Consider the following 18,255-nt stretch of genomic DNA (forward strand, 5'->3'; position numbering starts at 1 on the left):
TAGAGGTTTTCTTTGTTCCTTCCTTGAGCAGGATCGCTGCCTCCTAGGGCAGGAAGTCAGACCAGGCTGCCCCAAGCAGCAGGAGGGACCATCTCCTGCCCCAGCTGGGTAGGATCCCATTTCAAGTCCTGCAAATGCTCCGTCGTGGGTGTGGGGTGCAACTCAGCAGAGTAGGATTTTTTCTTTGGAACTTTGGAGCTTACAAAGCCAAGAGGCAGTTGCTGATAAACACTAGGCTTTCAGTCCACGTACAACCACATTTCCTCTGCTTTGTGCATCTCATGTTCCTATTTTTAGTTGTCTGGTCATGTGCTGGTTTTTACATAGGACCCTGTTTTCATTCATTGTACAGATCGGTTTCCCACAAAGAGGGAAAAAAAAAAAAAAAAGGGCTAGAGGACAAACTTGAGGCCTGTAATTTCTGAGCTTTGGCTGCTTGACTTCTACTTCAATTTCAAGCGTAATTTTAATTGAGGGCCCTAAAAATCTGCTGATCCTTAAATAAGAAGTTCACATTTGCTTGGGAAACGAGTGAATCACAACAATGTTCTCTGTGTCTGCAACTGTTTTCTGAGCAAACCAAAAGCAATATTTGCATTGTGGAGCTCTAGCCTTTCCTGTGAGTGTTTCTCATGCACTGGCAATGCTGCCACAGCAGCGCCCAAAGAAGAGGTCAGAGTGTCTTCCTGATTTAAGTGTACTGAGGGCAGGAGAGACCACCTCACGTATTTGCATCCAGCTTAATTAAGAGTTGGCATTATAAAATGACTGATCCAGATTCCTTTCTAACTGTGTATAATTGAAGCATGTGTCTCAGCTTTTAAATGAAAAGCATCTTTGCAGTCGGGTAAGAAAGAAGACACAGATTGAACAAACTGAAAGAACAGAGTTGGCAAAGCTGGCGTTCCTCTCATCTTTAGTCCTGTTCAAACTGAGCATCTTGTATGAATTAGTTCTTCACTCTCCTTTCAAGTGATGGAGAGGGGATGTGCCTCCATCATTTGTCCTGTGTGTAACACAAGGGGAAGGCTTAAATACCTCCAGGTACCGAGAGGAGATGCTCATTCCTACCAAACATAGAGAGGGTATTGATGAGCTTGGGGTTGGTGAAAACTTTCTGCAAGTTTTGGATTGTGCAGCTGCACATTAGTGTGGGGGAATCAAGCCCTTCAGTAACTTAACGATGCTGTCTGTGCTAGACCACAGTGGTACGCTAAAAGCAACCTGCCAGAAGAAATACATAATGTATCATTTAATTTGAAAGGGAGAGACAGGGAAAAACCCACAATCAAGGAACAGCAGAAAGAATGTCAAAATATCTACCTCCCGCAAGTTCCCTGTAGAACGAGGAAGCCTTAAAATATTTTCCTGTTTAGTCTGTGCCTCGACAAAATGTCTTTTGGAGAACATCCAGTTAGGCGTAGCATGTGCAGAAATTACTCGTGGATGATGCTGCTGAAATCTTGAGGAGCTGTTTTCTAACTCATTCCGGGTATTCTTCAATCATATAATTAACTTCTAAATCTCTGCCGTGATTTTGTTACTGAACGTTGCACGTGCAATATTCACGCTTCACTTGGAACTTCATTAGATGAAGCAAGGGAAGAAGCACAGAGCAAGCACAGCTGTAATTGCACGTAGTGGCAGGCAGCTGTGGCAGCAGGATGGGATTGCCGGTGGGGCTTTCTCTTTGTTAGCTAGTTTATTTTCCACGCAAAATGGCGTACGAATGCAGCCAGTTTAAGGTATATGCTTTAGGCACAGTAATGATGTCTAAGAAACAAGGACAGTTACTCATTTTGGCAGCGTGTGGATATGCTGTATGGTTTTGTTACAGTAGCAAGTACATTACCAGTGCAAGGAGTATTTGTTGGTGCTTGGTTTCTGTGTTTGAAGGCTCTATAGCATGAGCGAGAATCAATCATTTTTTAAAGACTGGTTGCAGCATTCCCTTTTTACTTTTTCAAATCAGTTCATACTGTTGGGAAGTAAAAGTTGCCATCTTTATGTCTTTCATGAGGCCATGCTTGATGTATGTTTGGTGACTGCACAAAACCATCAAAAGATATTGATAAATTACAAGGAGTTCAGAGAAAAGCAGCCATTTTTAACATGTCTCTTTCGAGAGAAGGTTAAAAGAATTGAATGCACATTGTTTGCAGGAAAGAACAAAGGCTGAGAGACATGATGTTCGGAAATATTATGGGCATGAACAGAAAGGATGCAGAAGGATTTCTTTGATTTAATCACGGTGAAGTACTTGAAAAGACATAAAACAGGGAAGACAATACTTTACATTGAATGCAGGAAATCTGTGATGTAGAAGCCTTTCTAGGTGTACAGTAGTGCTCCAGCAGTGTAAATCAACTCTGCATTTCAAATAGGCTGAGAATACCTTAGTTTCTTTAACACAGGCTAGAATAAATATTTGATGCCTTTTTTCCCTTTCCTCCCTTGCACAATCTTACATGTGTATATGGGTGTACTGGGGAAGACTTCTGGAAAGAAGGAAAATGTTCTTAGATGCTCAGTAGCCTTTTTATTGAAAATATTTCTTTGTCAAAAGCAAAATATTGCACTGCATTGCACTCCAAAAGAGGTGACGTGGGAGATTCTCACGGTATTTGGTAGCTGCAAGTTTAACAACCAACATCCCTTGAGAATGCTTTCTTTCACCTGGGGTTTCACAGTGTGTCTTGGTGGACCAAGAAGAGAAGTTTTTGAGGAGAGGTAATGTCTGTTGTTAGACCAACCGATCTGTTTTGAAAAATGGGTTATTTTTTGGGTATAAAGGACTTGAAGCTGTTGAAAACCAGAGCAGTTTTATAACCAATAGATTTGATGTTTGAGGAATTATTATTGTTTTTTTTTGTTGTTGTTGTTCTGAGTCCTGAGATTTTTCCTTGAAACAACCTGAAGTTCTCACAGTTTATAGATTACTATTTCTAATACCAGTTCTACAAGGAAACAACCTGGAAAGAACCAAAACAGCTGGTAGTTTCCAGAATTGTCCAGTTCCACGATCCTTGAGTTTTCATCTGGGAGCTCAGTTCACCCCTTTTTGAATTTTTTTTTTTCTTTTTTGTTTCTAGAACAATACAATGCTTGGTTTGGGGACAAATAGCCTTTTGCTGTCTTTTAGCTCTTTACGCTGCTTCTGGGTGATAACTTGCCACCTTTTAAGCTGCTATGCTAAGTAGAAAAGACATGTCAGGGGTAAAGGAGCCTCGTCCATTAGAATTTAAGAACACCCAGATTTACAGAACTCGATGGAACAAGGTCACTGTATTATTTCCACTGTAATGTGTTTATTTGTAAAATGCTACTGATTTTGCAAAACAAATGGTGAACAAACAGGCAGTTTTGTGAAGTCCTTGGTGAAGAGACCTCTGCATACCCTACCTTGGGCTTCAGTCTGTCTTCATGGCTCCCATCTCTGTGTCTGGCTCCATCCCTCAAACTTAACACCTAGTTAAATCCCTCAGTCCAAAGCTGGTTGTTGGGGTCACAGAGTTTAGAGCTTGAAATGCCTAGTGCAGGAGAATGATTTGTGCTCTCAACATCTGTGGGGTGGAGTTAGTGCTTGAGCCCTGTGAGCCCTTTCGTAGTACGTTTGCACCCTGGGTGCTTGTATGTCAGCAGTCCTAGATGCTGAAGCTATGACAGCCTTCAGCCACAATAATTTATGTGCATTCTGGATGTGTTGTTAAACTGGAGTGTTTTATAGCAATGTTTTAGTTTTATAAATAAGTTTATAGAACTGCTTCTAGAAGTATGTTGCTGTGTTAGAGGATCCTCTTTCTGGCTTTTCAGTACTGAGAAATGCTTTTCCTCTCACTCGCTCAGTTTGCAAGATGCAAAAGCATACTTGGATTTCAGCCTTAAATTCTAGAAGGTTGGATGGTCATTAGTTTAGGTATATATTCTGAATCCTCTTGAAGTAAGATTACAGCTTTCAGTTCCAATTTTCTCATTTCCATTAGGATCATGCTAACAGGGCACAAGTTGGTCTTCGGGTCCTGACGTGTCCGGAAAATAGAAAGAGTTCCAAGTTCTCACACTGGTTTTCTCCTGAGCTCACATAGATTGACCTTGCTTTGTTGAGCTGGCACGTGTTCTTGCATTGATGACTTTTTGGCAACCATCCAGTGTTAGATATCTTACAGATGAATCAGCCTCATCTGTGCTAGCAAGGGTCACAGTGAATGACTAAGCCCGAGCGGAGTGGGAGAGCTTATTTTCTTTCTGCTGAAGAAAAAAACGTTAAAAAAATGTTTTCCTTCAGATTTCGAAATGACTGATTACCAGTGAAAACATTTTCCTGTATTTTAATATTTAATGGTACTACACTTAATTATATTGCATAACTGAAGTGCACGTTCTGCACCCTGCTCTTCGGTTTTATGAATAATTCTCTCAGAATTGCTTGAACTTGATCATTTTTGGAGAAGCAATATAAAATTGACATTTTAATCATCGGTTTATAACATAATATATACGAAACTTTGGGGTCACTGTTCTGTAAAAGATGCACACAGATGCTTAACTTCATTTACTGCCACTTGTCCCTTTTGGCTCCATGCATAACACTGAGCACATGCTCGTAGTCCTTGCACTACCAGTGTCTAGAGTAATGAACCAAAAGGGATTGAGGCAGGCACTGGTAAAATGAAAATTTTCAGTAACGTCTAAATTTGTGACATTGAAATCCAGCCAGTGCCTCATGGCCTAAAGCAAGGCTCAGTTAAAGATGAAAGAAAATTCATGGCAGTCCTGCTAGGACTGACTGGAAGAAATAAAGGGAACCAACACGAACTTGAGCATCAAGTCTGCATTTGTCTTTGCAGACTTGAGTCTCTTTTCTAGATGGTGCTTGGAAATATTAATCAGCAGATGAGTTGGGACTGAGGACATGCGCCAGGGATTTGGTATTTTGGCAGAACACTGGCCATGCCTCAGATCACACATTAAAGTAAACAGAGGCTCTCCAAGCAATCAGGACGCCGAATCCCTGGGGTGATAGTACCTGAATGCATCAAGCAGCTGTTGTTAAGCAAGGGCATGTTTGCCAGATGCTGACAGAGCACAGCCCCAATTCCATTCTTGGGAATACTTTTGTGGAATGACCACATGAGCTCCTTCATTTGTTCCCAGAGGTTTTGTAATAATACAGGCCCAGTTAGAAGGCCTCTGGCTCCCCAGGTTCAAAGTTGATGATTGTATTCACTGTAGAATAATTTGAAGTTTCATTGATTAAAACTATCTAGCAAAGATGACTTGGAGACATTTTTACCTGTTGAATTAGCTGAGAATGGAAATAATTGTTCTGGCTGCTTCTTCTGTTTGTGATGCATGTGATGACAGCTTCCCTCAAACACTGAGGGTCCCTTGAACTCACCAGTTATCAGCCTCTTTAGGGCCCATATTTTACTAAGTACTTGGCTTTAGAAGACTGGTAATTACAGTCTCTACTAATAATATAGAGAATATTATAGAGATATATAGAGATATATAGGCAATATAGAGAGCACCTAAAAGCATAGCCAGCATTTGGTAGGAATGAAATGTGATATTTGCTTACAAATTAAAACTAGATTTAAGAATAGAGTAAGCAAACACATCTTTAATTCCACTAGTTGTGAGGGGTTTAGTGGTAGTTGTTTATTAGGCCTGTGCTTTTCACCACATATAAACACTTGTCGATGTTTAATTTAGCACCTGGGATGAGGACTGATCTTCTCTTAAATTCAGTTTAATACTGTAAGACGTTTAACCTTTCAAAAACTAGACATAACAGCAATAGTAACAGCACCAGAAAGGAGTAGTTATTTTACCCTTTTCAAGCTCTGTACAGAGGAATGTGCCTCTCCCTGTTTTGCTTTGAGTACAATGTCTTTTGACTTGACTTCAGAAAAGCATCCACTGACCCAGAGCAGTTACTGTTTTTTTTTGCTGTTGAGCATTAAGTGTTAATTCATGTAGAAATCCGTGAAATATGAAGCAGAAGCAGGCCAGTTCATGTCCAGTCCTGCTGGAAATGTCAGCTTGATAGGTCATGTTTTGCACTTTGTGGCAGTCTTGATCAGATAGATGTTTATACTAAGGTTACTTAAGCCATTTAATAATTAGTCATAATGGTATATACCTGAAGTCCAAGGGGGAACACACGTGAGTATGTGAACAATGCTGGATTTACACACACAGAGTACGTTTTCAATTTCAAACATACCCAAATTCTTCTCTCATTTACACTGACACAACAGAACAGGTCTGTTGGTCCTGGCAGATGCTGCTTATTTTTCTTTATATAATCTCTAGCAATAAAGCTCTCAGAGAGATTATGTGTTTCAAATCATGTGGTTTTCTTGCTATTTTTGACTGTGAGAACACAGGATGTGCTCTGAAGTGTATTTGCTGATATGTTAAATTTATATGCCATACCACACTTTCCTCCAGAATGAAAGGTAAGTGGTAGCAGAGATGCAGACTCGAATTAGTATGTGAGAGACATGCTTGTTAAGGAACATGTAATGAGCAGATGAGAGCCTGCTGGTAAGTGTTGTGTCTTTGATGCCAGCTAAGGCTTTAACTGAGTGTATCGCTCTCCAGAAACTGCAGTACAGTGTCTAGCACCTTCCTCTCCTTTTGAGACCATTTGGAAGCGGACTGAGCCAGCTCTCTCATGGGGTGACACTGAAACCACTGGTGGAAAGGCCATGTGAGATGTATGTGTAGCTTGCATGGCCTTGAAAGATAGTTTCTGTAGAACTTCAGGGGGGGAGAGGAAGTTCTGCAACAACCCACAGAGAATAAATTTTAAGAAGGTCTACATGTCAAGAAAATATAACTCGTGTATTTTGAGAACTGTGTGGGGAGCACATGTCCACCTCTGGTTTTGATTTGTAGTGCTCTACATGGTTTTCAAAGCACATTTATAGCTTTTAAATCCTGAGGGCTCAGGCTGACCATCAAGAGTGCACAGCACAGGCCAGAAATGCAGTCTGCAAAGCAGAAATATTATTGTTGCTGCATCTGCCTCACAACTTCTTTTTGAGTTAATATGACTTTTTCTGATAGATTTCTTCCATTTTGATCTAAAGGCCTGTGTAATAGGCTAATTAGAGAGCTGCTCTGTCCTCGTGATGTACTGCCACTAGTGCTATTCATTAGAAATGTTTGATCCAGAGTAACTTTTACTCCAGTGGGAAAGAGAACAACCAGTTGCACGTTATTTTTGGAACCTGCTTTCCAAGATAGTTTGCTCTAACCCAGATTTTACAAGTGCTCTGACAGACTGTAAAATCTTTGTTTGCATCCTGTATGTTATTTGAAGAAGCAGACTGGGACTTGGATCAATTTGCTTAATATGCCTGATGGAGCAAGAATCTTTAGTGTTGCTTCCTGGTGAGTTTTTATTAAGGCAGAAGCTGTGGTCTGTAGTTTGGCTCAGCTCAGAACCAAATGCCTAGAACATCAGATTGGGCCCTTTTGGCTTTTATAGGTGGTAGTAAATAGTAGTAAATAAATGATGTATAGCGCTTTATTTCCTACTGCACATGGATCAATTGGCACATCTAATTTGTTGCCATAGCTCTTTCTATTAGATTTTTGCTAAGCGTGTAGAGCCTTAAATCATACTTCCTCTGCTTGAAGGAAGTCCTTTGTTTCTTCCCCCCACAATAACTGGCAGCATATTCTCTTTTTCTCACTGCCAAGGGACATATTGCCAGCAGAGAGAAGTGGAGGCTATAACAGAAGGAGATGAAGACAATGAAGGCTGCTGCTGTTGTAAGCCCGGACACTTGCCTCACTTGTTATCGTGTAATGCAGCCTTTAACCTCCGATGGCTGACATGGGAAATAACACGAACCCAGTACATCCTGGAAGGATATAGCATCATTGATAACAACGCTGCAACAATGCTGCAAGTGTTTGATCTGCGGAGAATACTTATCAGATACTATATAAAGGTAAACTCTTTGGTAAAGTGGACTGTATTCCTATCCTGGAGTGTCTAAAAGCTAGCTTGCTGGCTAGCTTTTAGAAATAGAGTTTGAAGTAGCTGGCTTTGTATTCATTCATTTCCACTACTGGCAGTCAGACTGACTCAATATCAGGTAGGGATAATTAACTCATATCTCCCTTTGCTGCACATGATTCTGGCCAGTACATGTAGTACAGAAAATCATGGACACACTTAAGCAGAAATCAAGAAGGGGTGTTAACATCTGCTGATAAAGGCAGAGGAAGCATTCTTACAAAGCAAAACTCCACTCACAGTTTGCTATTTCTTCTTGATTTCGCCTTTTTTACCATTTTTTTTCTGGGAAAAAAATCAACAAGCATAAAGATCTTTGGAGCTCTCTGAAGAGCTGTTTCTCAAATGTACTTTGTTACCAGCATAAAACAGCAGGTAAAAAAGGGTTTATGTAAGTATCACAACACATTTGAAGTTAGTGAATTCCATTGATTAAACTTCAATTCATTTATACCACTTCTATATTTGCAGTGTTATTAAGATCACAGTGACCACACAGATACTTATTTGTCAGAAAAGCCAAACCCTTTCAACCCAGCAAATGAAGAGATCACTATGCTTTACTGTCTTCTGCTGAAGCAACAAAAGCCAAAGGCTGCTGTTTATGCTGTTGGTACTTCCATTAAGCTAATTACCAAAGCTCCCAACCATTTCTGACATCTCCTCCCTACCTGTGTCTCTGCAATTTTAAAAATCCTGTCAACCTTAGAGAGACACCTCTTCTAAATAAATTAGTCATTTTTTTTTGCAAGCGAACCCATGCAGTTAAAACAATATCATTGCCTCACAAAGGTGCTTTGGTCATGCAGTTGATTACTTTGTAAAACACAGACTGGGGTGTCTTAAATAAGTTCAGAGGCAAAACTGTGTGTGAGCATGTTTTTTATTTATTTATTTTATAAGTATATAAGCAAAAACACTTCTTTAAACTGAAATTAAAACATTGCTACAGTTGTTTCACTTTACTTTAAAAGGTAACCTAAATTTAAATTGATGCAAGCTGTTATGATTCAGTTTTTGATAGTGAATGGGTGAATGAGGTTGAAAAACACCCCAGCCTATGCTGGAGTAAAATTGGCAGTTCATTAGTTTAAAGTAACAGAGTTGTGCCTTGTAAACAGGAACTTTTAAAGTGTCTTTAAGTCAACTAAAATGCAGAGGACTTGTGGAAAGCTTGAGGTTATGACATATGAAGTATAACTTAACTAAGTGTGCTTTAGAGTTTTGGGTCTGAAGTATCCGAGAAGCTGCCAACATATAAAGTTGCTTTGACAAACTTTTGTCCCCTATGTTAATGATGAGGTTAATTCACTTGATCCTGCCTCAAGTGAAAGGGAGGAGGGTTAAATGATCTCCATGCTACTGAGGTATGCTGTGGCTCCATACCCACTGGGTGCAGGTTTTGTAATGTTCACCACCTATGACTTGCAAGATGTGGGAATCTAATCTATTTTGCTTTGATTTCCTCGAGCCAATGTCATTGTACTGCTTTTATGGAACTTCATTCCTAGAAAGGTGCCAGTCCCTTAATCTACTTCCCTTCTTAGTGAAAGGAGAACAGAGGATCATAATAACCAGTTGGCAGCTTTGGTATTAACCTGTGCTGGGGCTCCCTTAAATTCAGGAGAACCCTTCCTCAGAATGACCATCCCAGAAGAAACTTGTAAGATTTTTTTCCTCCTGTTCTTCATGTTAGTAGTTTCTTCCATAATCAGGAGCTTTGATAGGATTTGATAAAATCCTTGTTACAGCTTAGGAAGGTGAGAAGATTATGTTATGTATCAGATAAGCTATCACCCTGTTTGTTTAGTGCTGTTAGAACTTACCTTCGGATAAGTGATACCAGAAACAGAAGTGAGAATTCACTCCTTCCCCAGCTTGCCCTTATCGAGGAATCCTGAGCCGTGAAGACCCTGGGCAACTTTGCTGTGAACATTTTCAAGCTCTGACACTTTCCTTTTAGCAGAGCAGGAAGGTAATTTTATGAAGAACTCCAGTTAATGCAGTGTTCAAGTCAGATAAATCACAAACTCAGAGAAGCCGTAGACTTGAGCTTCAGCAACATCTGCACTTCCATCACACTAAGTGCTTGGAGTGCTTCTAGTTTATTCTTTGTAGCTTACAGTATGGTAAATATTTACCATATCATTTCTGAATTGCCATATAGCTGAGAATGTACTCACACACAAAACATACCCATGAAGAGCTACCAAGAGCAGAACTTAATTAGGTGGCAGAAGTTTTTGCTGTTTCTGTGTCTGATTACCAGTCTGATTATTTTCCCAGCTGAATCTGTTTCTTTGTAAACACAGGTGAGAATAATAAGAAAAGCAAACTGTATTTTGAAGATCAGCAAAGCAAATGCATGCTTTGTTTCAGTTCTCCTATGCTTCATGAATAAGTATTATATTGGTCTTTTAAAGAGTGAGTTGCACTGAGCTTCTTATTCTGTATGTATGTGTTTCATTTGCAGTTTCACTGACAGCCTAGAAAAGCCCTTATTTTTCCTTATAAAAGGATTTTTATTCTCCACAAATAAAGTGGGTCAGCTCCTGTAGTCCTCCTGCATATATTTTGAAATCATTTCCTGCCCAACCACTGTGATATTTTTCCCTTGTGCCTCCTCCATCTTTCCAATCTAGTCTTATTTAAACGTCTTCTACTGTTTAAGAAATCTGCATTCGCTGAGTCCTGTGTTTTTCGGCTTCTATTGTTTCTGCGTGACTCTTTAAATGAGCTTATTGTCCTCCACATGCCAAGAAATTAAGGGTCTGTCCCCAGTCTGTATCAGTCTTCCTTGTCTTTTTCCTCTGGAGTTTAATTTCCCTCTTGCCTGTGTATTTTTGTACAGTTAGAAAGACAAATAGTGAATGGTATCTAGAATTTTTTTTGAGGGCTTGTGGTGCTTCTGTCCTTTTTCATTTTAATCCATCATATTTTCATTTTATACATTTAATTGCTTATTAATATTTCTGTTGCGTGGATGAAGTAGAACCACTTCATCTTCAGCCATTTTCACTTGCCTCTTGTTTGATTTGGGATCCAATTCTAAATGAATGTATTTTATCAAACCAAAACATTATAGTCATAAAACATTATCATGTTTTATGATAAAATGGACTTCCCTGCTGCTGTCCATGAAACATGGACTTCCCTGCTGCTGTCACCTTCCTTGACAAGACTGGAACTTCTCCTTAAGTTCCGTGTTCTTTTGCAAATAGTCTTTAAGTTTAGTACTGATAGGTTTCTCTTATTATTACTTTAATGGTTCCAGACCCACTGGTTAGAACTTAAGCTTAGAACTCAGACACAGATATGAGTCTTGCTGCTTTCTATTTATGTATTCAGTAAAAGAACACCTGCTTAAATGCTCTTCCTCCTTCAGTGCTTTTTAAAAGTAAGGTCAGTCAGATCAGCTACAAGCTTCATAACATTATGTATAATAAATTCTCCATCATTATTTATTGTCCACATTGACAAATAACAAAAATAATAATGTTACTAAATGCAGAGGGAAAAGAACAATTAAAATGGGGTTTCAGGCTTACATTATACACATCTGTCAAATCTCACCTTTGTGGTTAAATTGTGGTGGAAATGTTTTTCTAAAGACTTAGGAAAGCTTTCTCCCCAGATAACAGGACGCTCACACAGAAAAAAGAAACCTGTTCTGACCATGTGAGAATCTACTGCTAGTTTTTCAAAATTTCCCTGGATTTTTATCAAAATCACTTTCTTGGTAATAGGCTCTACAAGCCCCACCAGTATTCACAAAGGAATTCCATGTTCTTATTGCAGTCCATTGATTTGTATTAGTTTTCCTATAAGGCAGCAATGTATTAAAGACATGACTTCTTTTTCTGTTGTCTGCTATTTAGATATCAAGTATTATCATCTAACTAAACAGTTTGGTGCAGCAATGATGCCAAGCAGTAAAAAGTAGGAATAATATGTACCATTATGGGTAGCTAGTGTTGTCCTCTTTGATTTAATCTCTCTGTGTAAAATATTTCTGCATTAATCAGAGATTAACTGATGTTTGCACATTTTGTCAACAGAGTATAATATACTTTACAGCAAGCTCTCCCAAAATTTTTGACTGGATAAAGGACGAATCCATCCAAAAGATACTGCAGCCTTATGCAAAGTGGCATTATATTGAACGTGACCTTGCAATGTTTAACATTAACATAGATGAAGATTATGTTCCCTGTCTCCAAGGAATAACAAGAGCTAGTTTCTGCAGTGTTTATCTGGACTGGATTCAGTACTGTGCCAGGAAAAGGGTGGAGGTAAGCTCTCATTTTTTTCAGCAGTAAGTTTTAATTCCTGAGCTAGGAGTTAACTGATGCATGGTTACTCTTTTTCTTCCTCAGGATTAATAGAGGAAAATGTATTTCATTTAAACTGTCAGATATAACTTTTTAAAGGAAAATCTATGTTGCATAGAATGGAAAAAAGCACATTAGATACTACTGTTGTACAAAAAACTGAACCTCAAGCAGCTTCAAAGCTGTCATTGTTGAATACAGAACCAATTCCGTACTGTGCATATTCTCCAACACTGTTAATTTTATCATCTCTAGAAAGTGTGCCTATAGCAAGTGTTCACAGAAGTGCAGCTGGAGTGGGCTTTCTTCAGGAAGTATCATCAGAGCATTCTTGTTCCTTCAGTGTTAGCAGTGTTTGGGTACCATTGCCAAACATTTGTCCACGTTTGTGCGCCCTTTCCAAACATCTGCCTGTGCTTGAATACAGTCCTCAAGCGGTAGGGAAGTGCACAGCAAACTAACTGCTAGCGTAGATCACCCCTGAGAGTACGACATTCAGATGTGAACTACATCAGAAAAACGTGTGAAATGACCTTGCGGCTCTAGAAGGTCAGAGACAGGTTTGCTGCCACACATTCACATGCTTTCAGCTGATAAGATTACTGATGGTCAGCAGTCATTTGGCAAAAATGCCCTACTGTATTTCCGTGGAATACTCAAAATAACCCAGAGGCGGAATACAGTTGCAGACAAGCATATTCCTCGGTTTTAATTTTCTTATTATTGCTGACAATGGGGAAAAAATGAAAAGCATATCTTTCCTGGCCACCATGCAATGTTACTTGTGCATTTTTCATTCAGGATCACTAATAGAACATCCCAAGTGCTACCACTGACCTTAGCTGATCAATGTAACATCACTGAATCTTAATGTTTCTTCACCACTTCAGTTCCTTCTCATGTCTCTGCACCTGAATACAGTTCCACGAGTTCCTCTGCATGCCACTATATTTGGTGTTGTTTTCATTGAACTGTCCTTCGAGCCTTATCACCAGCTCTTCCTGCTGGGAATGTTTCATCTCTTTTCTTGCTCATCTCCAGGTCTTAGCTCCCAAATTTGGACACACACAGCATCCCAAAGTGCAGTGAAAGTCTCTGCTAAATGACACCTTTTCACCTGTTATGTGGCTGTACCTTTCAAAATAAAATGGTAGATTTAGGCATGTCCAATAAACTTTAAAATCCTGTAAGTTAGAGATAAAAGAGCAAACTAATGCCTGCACCAGTGCATGTCTGTGTGCACAATTCATATATATATTTTTTACATCTTTTTCTTTTTCCTCTTTTTTTTTTTTGTAATTCATCAGCTGTGTAGAGGTAAAGGTCAACTATGTGATGAGATTTAAAAAAGCTTCAGTGTGTGCCCTGAAAATCAGTATCAGCTACATTCTCCATTATAACTGGCTTCAGTTTTAGAGTCAAAGGAATCACTGATTGCATGGTCCAAAATAATAATATGTACCCTCCTAAAGATTCACATTCATGGGAGTCTAAGTTTTTCCTCCTGCTTGATAGCAAAGCATTTGTTTTGTTTTGTTTTCCAAAAATTTCAGTTAAAAAAAACAAAACAAAACAACACACTCCTAACCTAGTAAATATAAATTAAACATTTTGACTACTTGTTAAAATGTGAGGTCAGTGTCATCAATGGCATGTAGTTTAGATAGATGTTGGTATTCGCTAGAAGTGTTTTCCCCTGCAGTTTTCTAAATAGATTGTTCTGAAATGTGTCAGGGTGCCTCACATGCACCTGTTGTCCCATGCAGAGGGGTTTTGCTGCCTCTAATTGCAGTGTCTCTCAGCAATAAGATAATCCGCTCTGTTTTTGAAAGTCATGTCTGGAGGAAGTAAAAGCAAAACAAACAAATACAACAAACAGCAGAGATTCCCTCCCTCCCGTTTGATCTCGCTACCTGAGATTGAAATGTTCAGTTTCTACTCAGTGGGCAAAATAAGCTGCATTTTGCGGAAAGCTTCTGATTGCAATGATTTTCCTTCTTGTTCTGCTTAATTGCAAAGAGTGTTTGTGTGTACAGATCCATCTACAGACATATTTTATGAATGTTGCTATTTATAGTATTGAAATGCTTATCAAGACCGTATTTGTGTCTAGAATTACATGCTACTCTTAAAACTTTGTAGCACTTGGACAGCGATGAGGATTCTCCACTAGTAACGCTTTCCTTTGCCTTGTGCATACTGGGCCGAAGAGCTTTGGGAACTGCAGCTCACAACATGGCCATCAGGTAAGTTTTGGGAATCCTTTCTCCTCATCATGAAGATCTGTTTGTGTTTTTTTCACTTACTGTAGAATCTCAGCAGAACCTTAGATCAAGGTACCTTTTATGCTGTTCTAGGTGTTCAGCCTGAGTAAATAATTGCATAAAAAAGGCATTTTATTAATAATCTTTACTTTTTTTTTTTTTAAAAAAAGTCTATCTTCTCACCTAATTTTATTTTTTTTTTATTAGTTGTATTTGAAATTCCTGTATTCACAGTTTAGTAGCAGTAGAAAAGTTTAGTAAATATAGAGTCTCTAAGTGACCTTGCTGTATTGGCACAAAATTATGAATAAAGCTAGCTAGCCTTCTATCAGCAAATCCTTAGGGACAATTTGTCTTATTAACAAGTAAACAAAGGCAGCATGTGTGAATTTGAATGCACTTTATGTTATAAATCAGACCTTTAAACATTCACTCTAGCTTTATTACCCTTTGAGACGTTTGTAATGTCTATTTTCACATCTTTTTTCAGTCAGTCATGCAAAATGTTCATGACCCACATGGCTATTTCTTGGTGTGCTGCTCTTTTCTGCTTTCTCAAGTGGCTTTTGTCGTCTCTTTTCTGCTTGTTTTTGCATATTCCCTTTCTCTATTAGTTTTATTCTGGGTTGAATTTATTTTCCCTTAATTTCTATATATTCAGATTAGTGAAGTGTTTAGTAAATGTGCCCTATTTTTTGATGATCAAAATTTTCAAGTATGGGGACATGATAGAAAAGTTGATGAGCATTTATGGTCTTTTTACAGAAAAGATTAAAGTGATTTTGATCTGGGCCCACAATAGATATGTCACAGTGATACTAGAAATGCTTCTAAAAATATCACAAAAGCTTCCTAAAACTGTCAACACATTGCATGTACTTTCCACAGGATCTTAAAAATCTTCATTATGACGATTTGGCACTAGTACAGGTACAGTAACAATGGCGCCTATTTTTATTGGCTTACATGGTTAGTAGCTAAGGCAAAGAGATAATATTATCAGAGACTTTCCAAAGCTTGACCTCAAAAGTATGAATGTTGAAGATAGTTATTTGGAAAGACTTTAAGAATTGCAGGAGTCAGCTATATTGAAGTCATTTTAAAATCTGGAACATAACCAGTGAACCAAATCAGGTTCTGTCTTTTGGGAAGTGGACACTCAAGTATTTAAAAACATCCTTTCTTGCAGAGAAAAGGTCTGTAGAAGGGCAAGAATTGTGGTAGTCATATGCATTGCATAGCTCTATCCCTGTTTTTCTGATTCTATTATATATAATCCTTTATCTTTAATTAAGTCCTGGTTTTCCTTTCTATTAAGAAAGTGCTCCAAGGCAGTATTGAATCATTGTATTTTTAAAATGTACCTTATGTCATAAAAGGGATTAAATGGAAGCTTCTGTCAGAATCTTTTTCAGCACTTCTTCACAAAAGCTTCTCCTAGAGAAGTTTCACTGTGAAAAACTGTGTCATTTACCCACTTGGGTAAGATATCTTCAGTATCTTTCAACTGTCAGAAAGATCTGGAAAAAAAATAGGAATCTGAATAGCACAATTCAAGTTATAAATTGCTATTGCTACAAAACATGACTTGAGCTTGGTGAATGTTGTTTATTTTTGTCTCTGAAGAATTTATATATTTATTTTAATTCACAAGAATACTTCAATATAAATTATTGCCTAGTGAGAAAAGTGGGTACTTTGCCCTCAGACATCAAGACCTTTATCAACAAAAATCCCCCAAATTCATCTGAGTAGAGGACAGAGAGCAGTTCTTACCATCCTTATACTGCTTCACAGAGATCATCGCAACTTATTTAAACATGAAGAAGCAGTAAGGCAGCCAGAGTCTGATAGTTGTACAATTACATGGCATACCAAGGAGGAGACTTTGTCCAAAACATGTAACACCCATAAGGACAGAAAATGTTTCCAAAGATTAACTTTTGGCAGTGAAGGCAGGTCTCCCTCCTCTCGCTCTGTATTTGATGGAGAGACTCAGTACTTGCAGAGGGTAATTTAGAGCATAATTGCTGGTCCTTGGCCACAACTCTCAGCTTGCTGCAGGTCTATATTCAAAGCAGATGGGAGAGATGTACTTTGGAGCATCAGAAGTTGGAGGAATCATTTCTTAGGTGATTTTTTTTTAACTCCTTTTCCTTTAAAAGGTATCATGATTATTTAGGTTAATCTGGTTGGCACTTAGAAATGACCTTGAACTTTGTCTTGGATTTTCTATTAGTTCTGGCTGTGAAGCACCTGGTCTATAGTGTTGCTAGAGATTTCTTGATGAGTTTGGGATGTAATGGGCAGATAGGTGTTGTAATTTTCTTCCCCACGTGCTTATTTCCATGAAGAATTTCAGATATGTTCAATGTGAGCAAACAGTCCAAGAATCTGTGATCTGGTGCCCATGTTTTGTTCTCTGGGGTGACTGTGCAGGAAGGAGGAAACTTTGTATGGACAAAGTCTAGCCCTTGCTGTGTCTTGAGGAGTGACAGTCATCCAACTGCTTCACAAAAATAGGAATGCAAAGGTAACGTGCTACATTGAGCCGTGCGCTACAGAATTGAGATTCAAGTTTACATTGTGTATGTAAACTATCAATTTGCACTCATTTACACATGATTTTGTGTAATCTATTAATCAGTAAATGTCACTGTGTAAACCAAGGTTTTAAATGCTCTTATATAATGTATGTAAATAATTATTCAGTGTACCTGTTCATGGAAATGTCAGTAGAAACCCAACATTAACTCTAGATTATACTATAAATGCATTCATTAGGAAGGCAGAACATTGCTATGCAAATCACATGCTCTTTTAAACTGTTATTAGGAGACATCCTGCACAAAATGCAATTTGAAGAATGACATGACATTACCATTCATTTATTCAAACGTGAGTGATATGTTTCAGTGTGCATCCATGGATAAAATACTTAATAATGTTATTCAGCCTCTAGACCTACTAATAAATAAATGTTCAGTGTATGTTTCAAATCTGGAAAAATAGGAAATTCTCTTAATAAAGTGTCTCTCATCAGATACTTCCAGTGGGAGCTGGAGCAGGCAGTGCAGCTTTTTGTGTGCCAGAGCTGAGCAGAGCAGGAGCAGGGGAGAAAAGTTTGACCCTTAGCACACAACCACAAACATTTAAAATATCGAATTGAAAGGGGCTGCCAGTGAAGATATTTCTTTGAGGTGAGCTAAGATGGACAGGTGATTACTGGCTCACAGGCATGCAGATGTCTTTATTGCTGAAATAAATATACAGTTAACATTGGGAGAGGTCTATAAACTGCAGACAGAGGTTTGGGTTTGGGGTACAAAATATACACATACATATTCACCAGCTTGTTAGCCATCATCTGTTTGTACTGTTTGGAGGCTTGTATCAAATGCTTTTCATTCCAGTTGATGGAGCAATGTAAGGAGTGAAGAAGGGGGGAGCATTTGCTTTGGCTCTGTTGCCCTCCCCCAGTCCTTGTGGTGCTGCTTCATCCCCTCCTTGCTGCACATCCCAGAGCTGCATCCCCCACACCTGCATTTTTAGAAACAGCTCGCTGTTGTGATAGCAAGTTTTCAGGTCTTAGCTCAGACAGTTGGAAGTGTTGCCAGAAATA

General features: G+C 38.7%; 1 protein-coding gene across 1 annotated transcript in view; it reads left to right on the plus strand.

The window, feature by feature from the left end:
- The window catches only part of PCNX2 (pecanex 2), a gene marked incomplete at its 3' end in the record, with an annotated part of 153,254 nt that overhangs the window by 122,343 nt on the left and 12,656 nt on the right, over positions 1–18,255 (plus strand). The window contains exons 26-28 of the mRNA XM_084283877.1: positions 7,717–7,970; positions 12,097–12,330; positions 14,512–14,615. Coding sequence (XP_084140003.1) covers positions 7,717–7,970; positions 12,097–12,330; positions 14,512–14,615 — 592 coding nt within the window. The remainder of the gene's footprint in view (positions 1–7,716; positions 7,971–12,096; positions 12,331–14,511; positions 14,616–18,255) is intronic.

Source organism: Netta rufina (assembly GCF_964035555.1).
Source record: "Netta rufina genome assembly, chromosome: 3".
Lineage (NCBI taxonomy): Eukaryota > Metazoa > Chordata > Aves > Anseriformes > Anatidae > Netta > Netta rufina.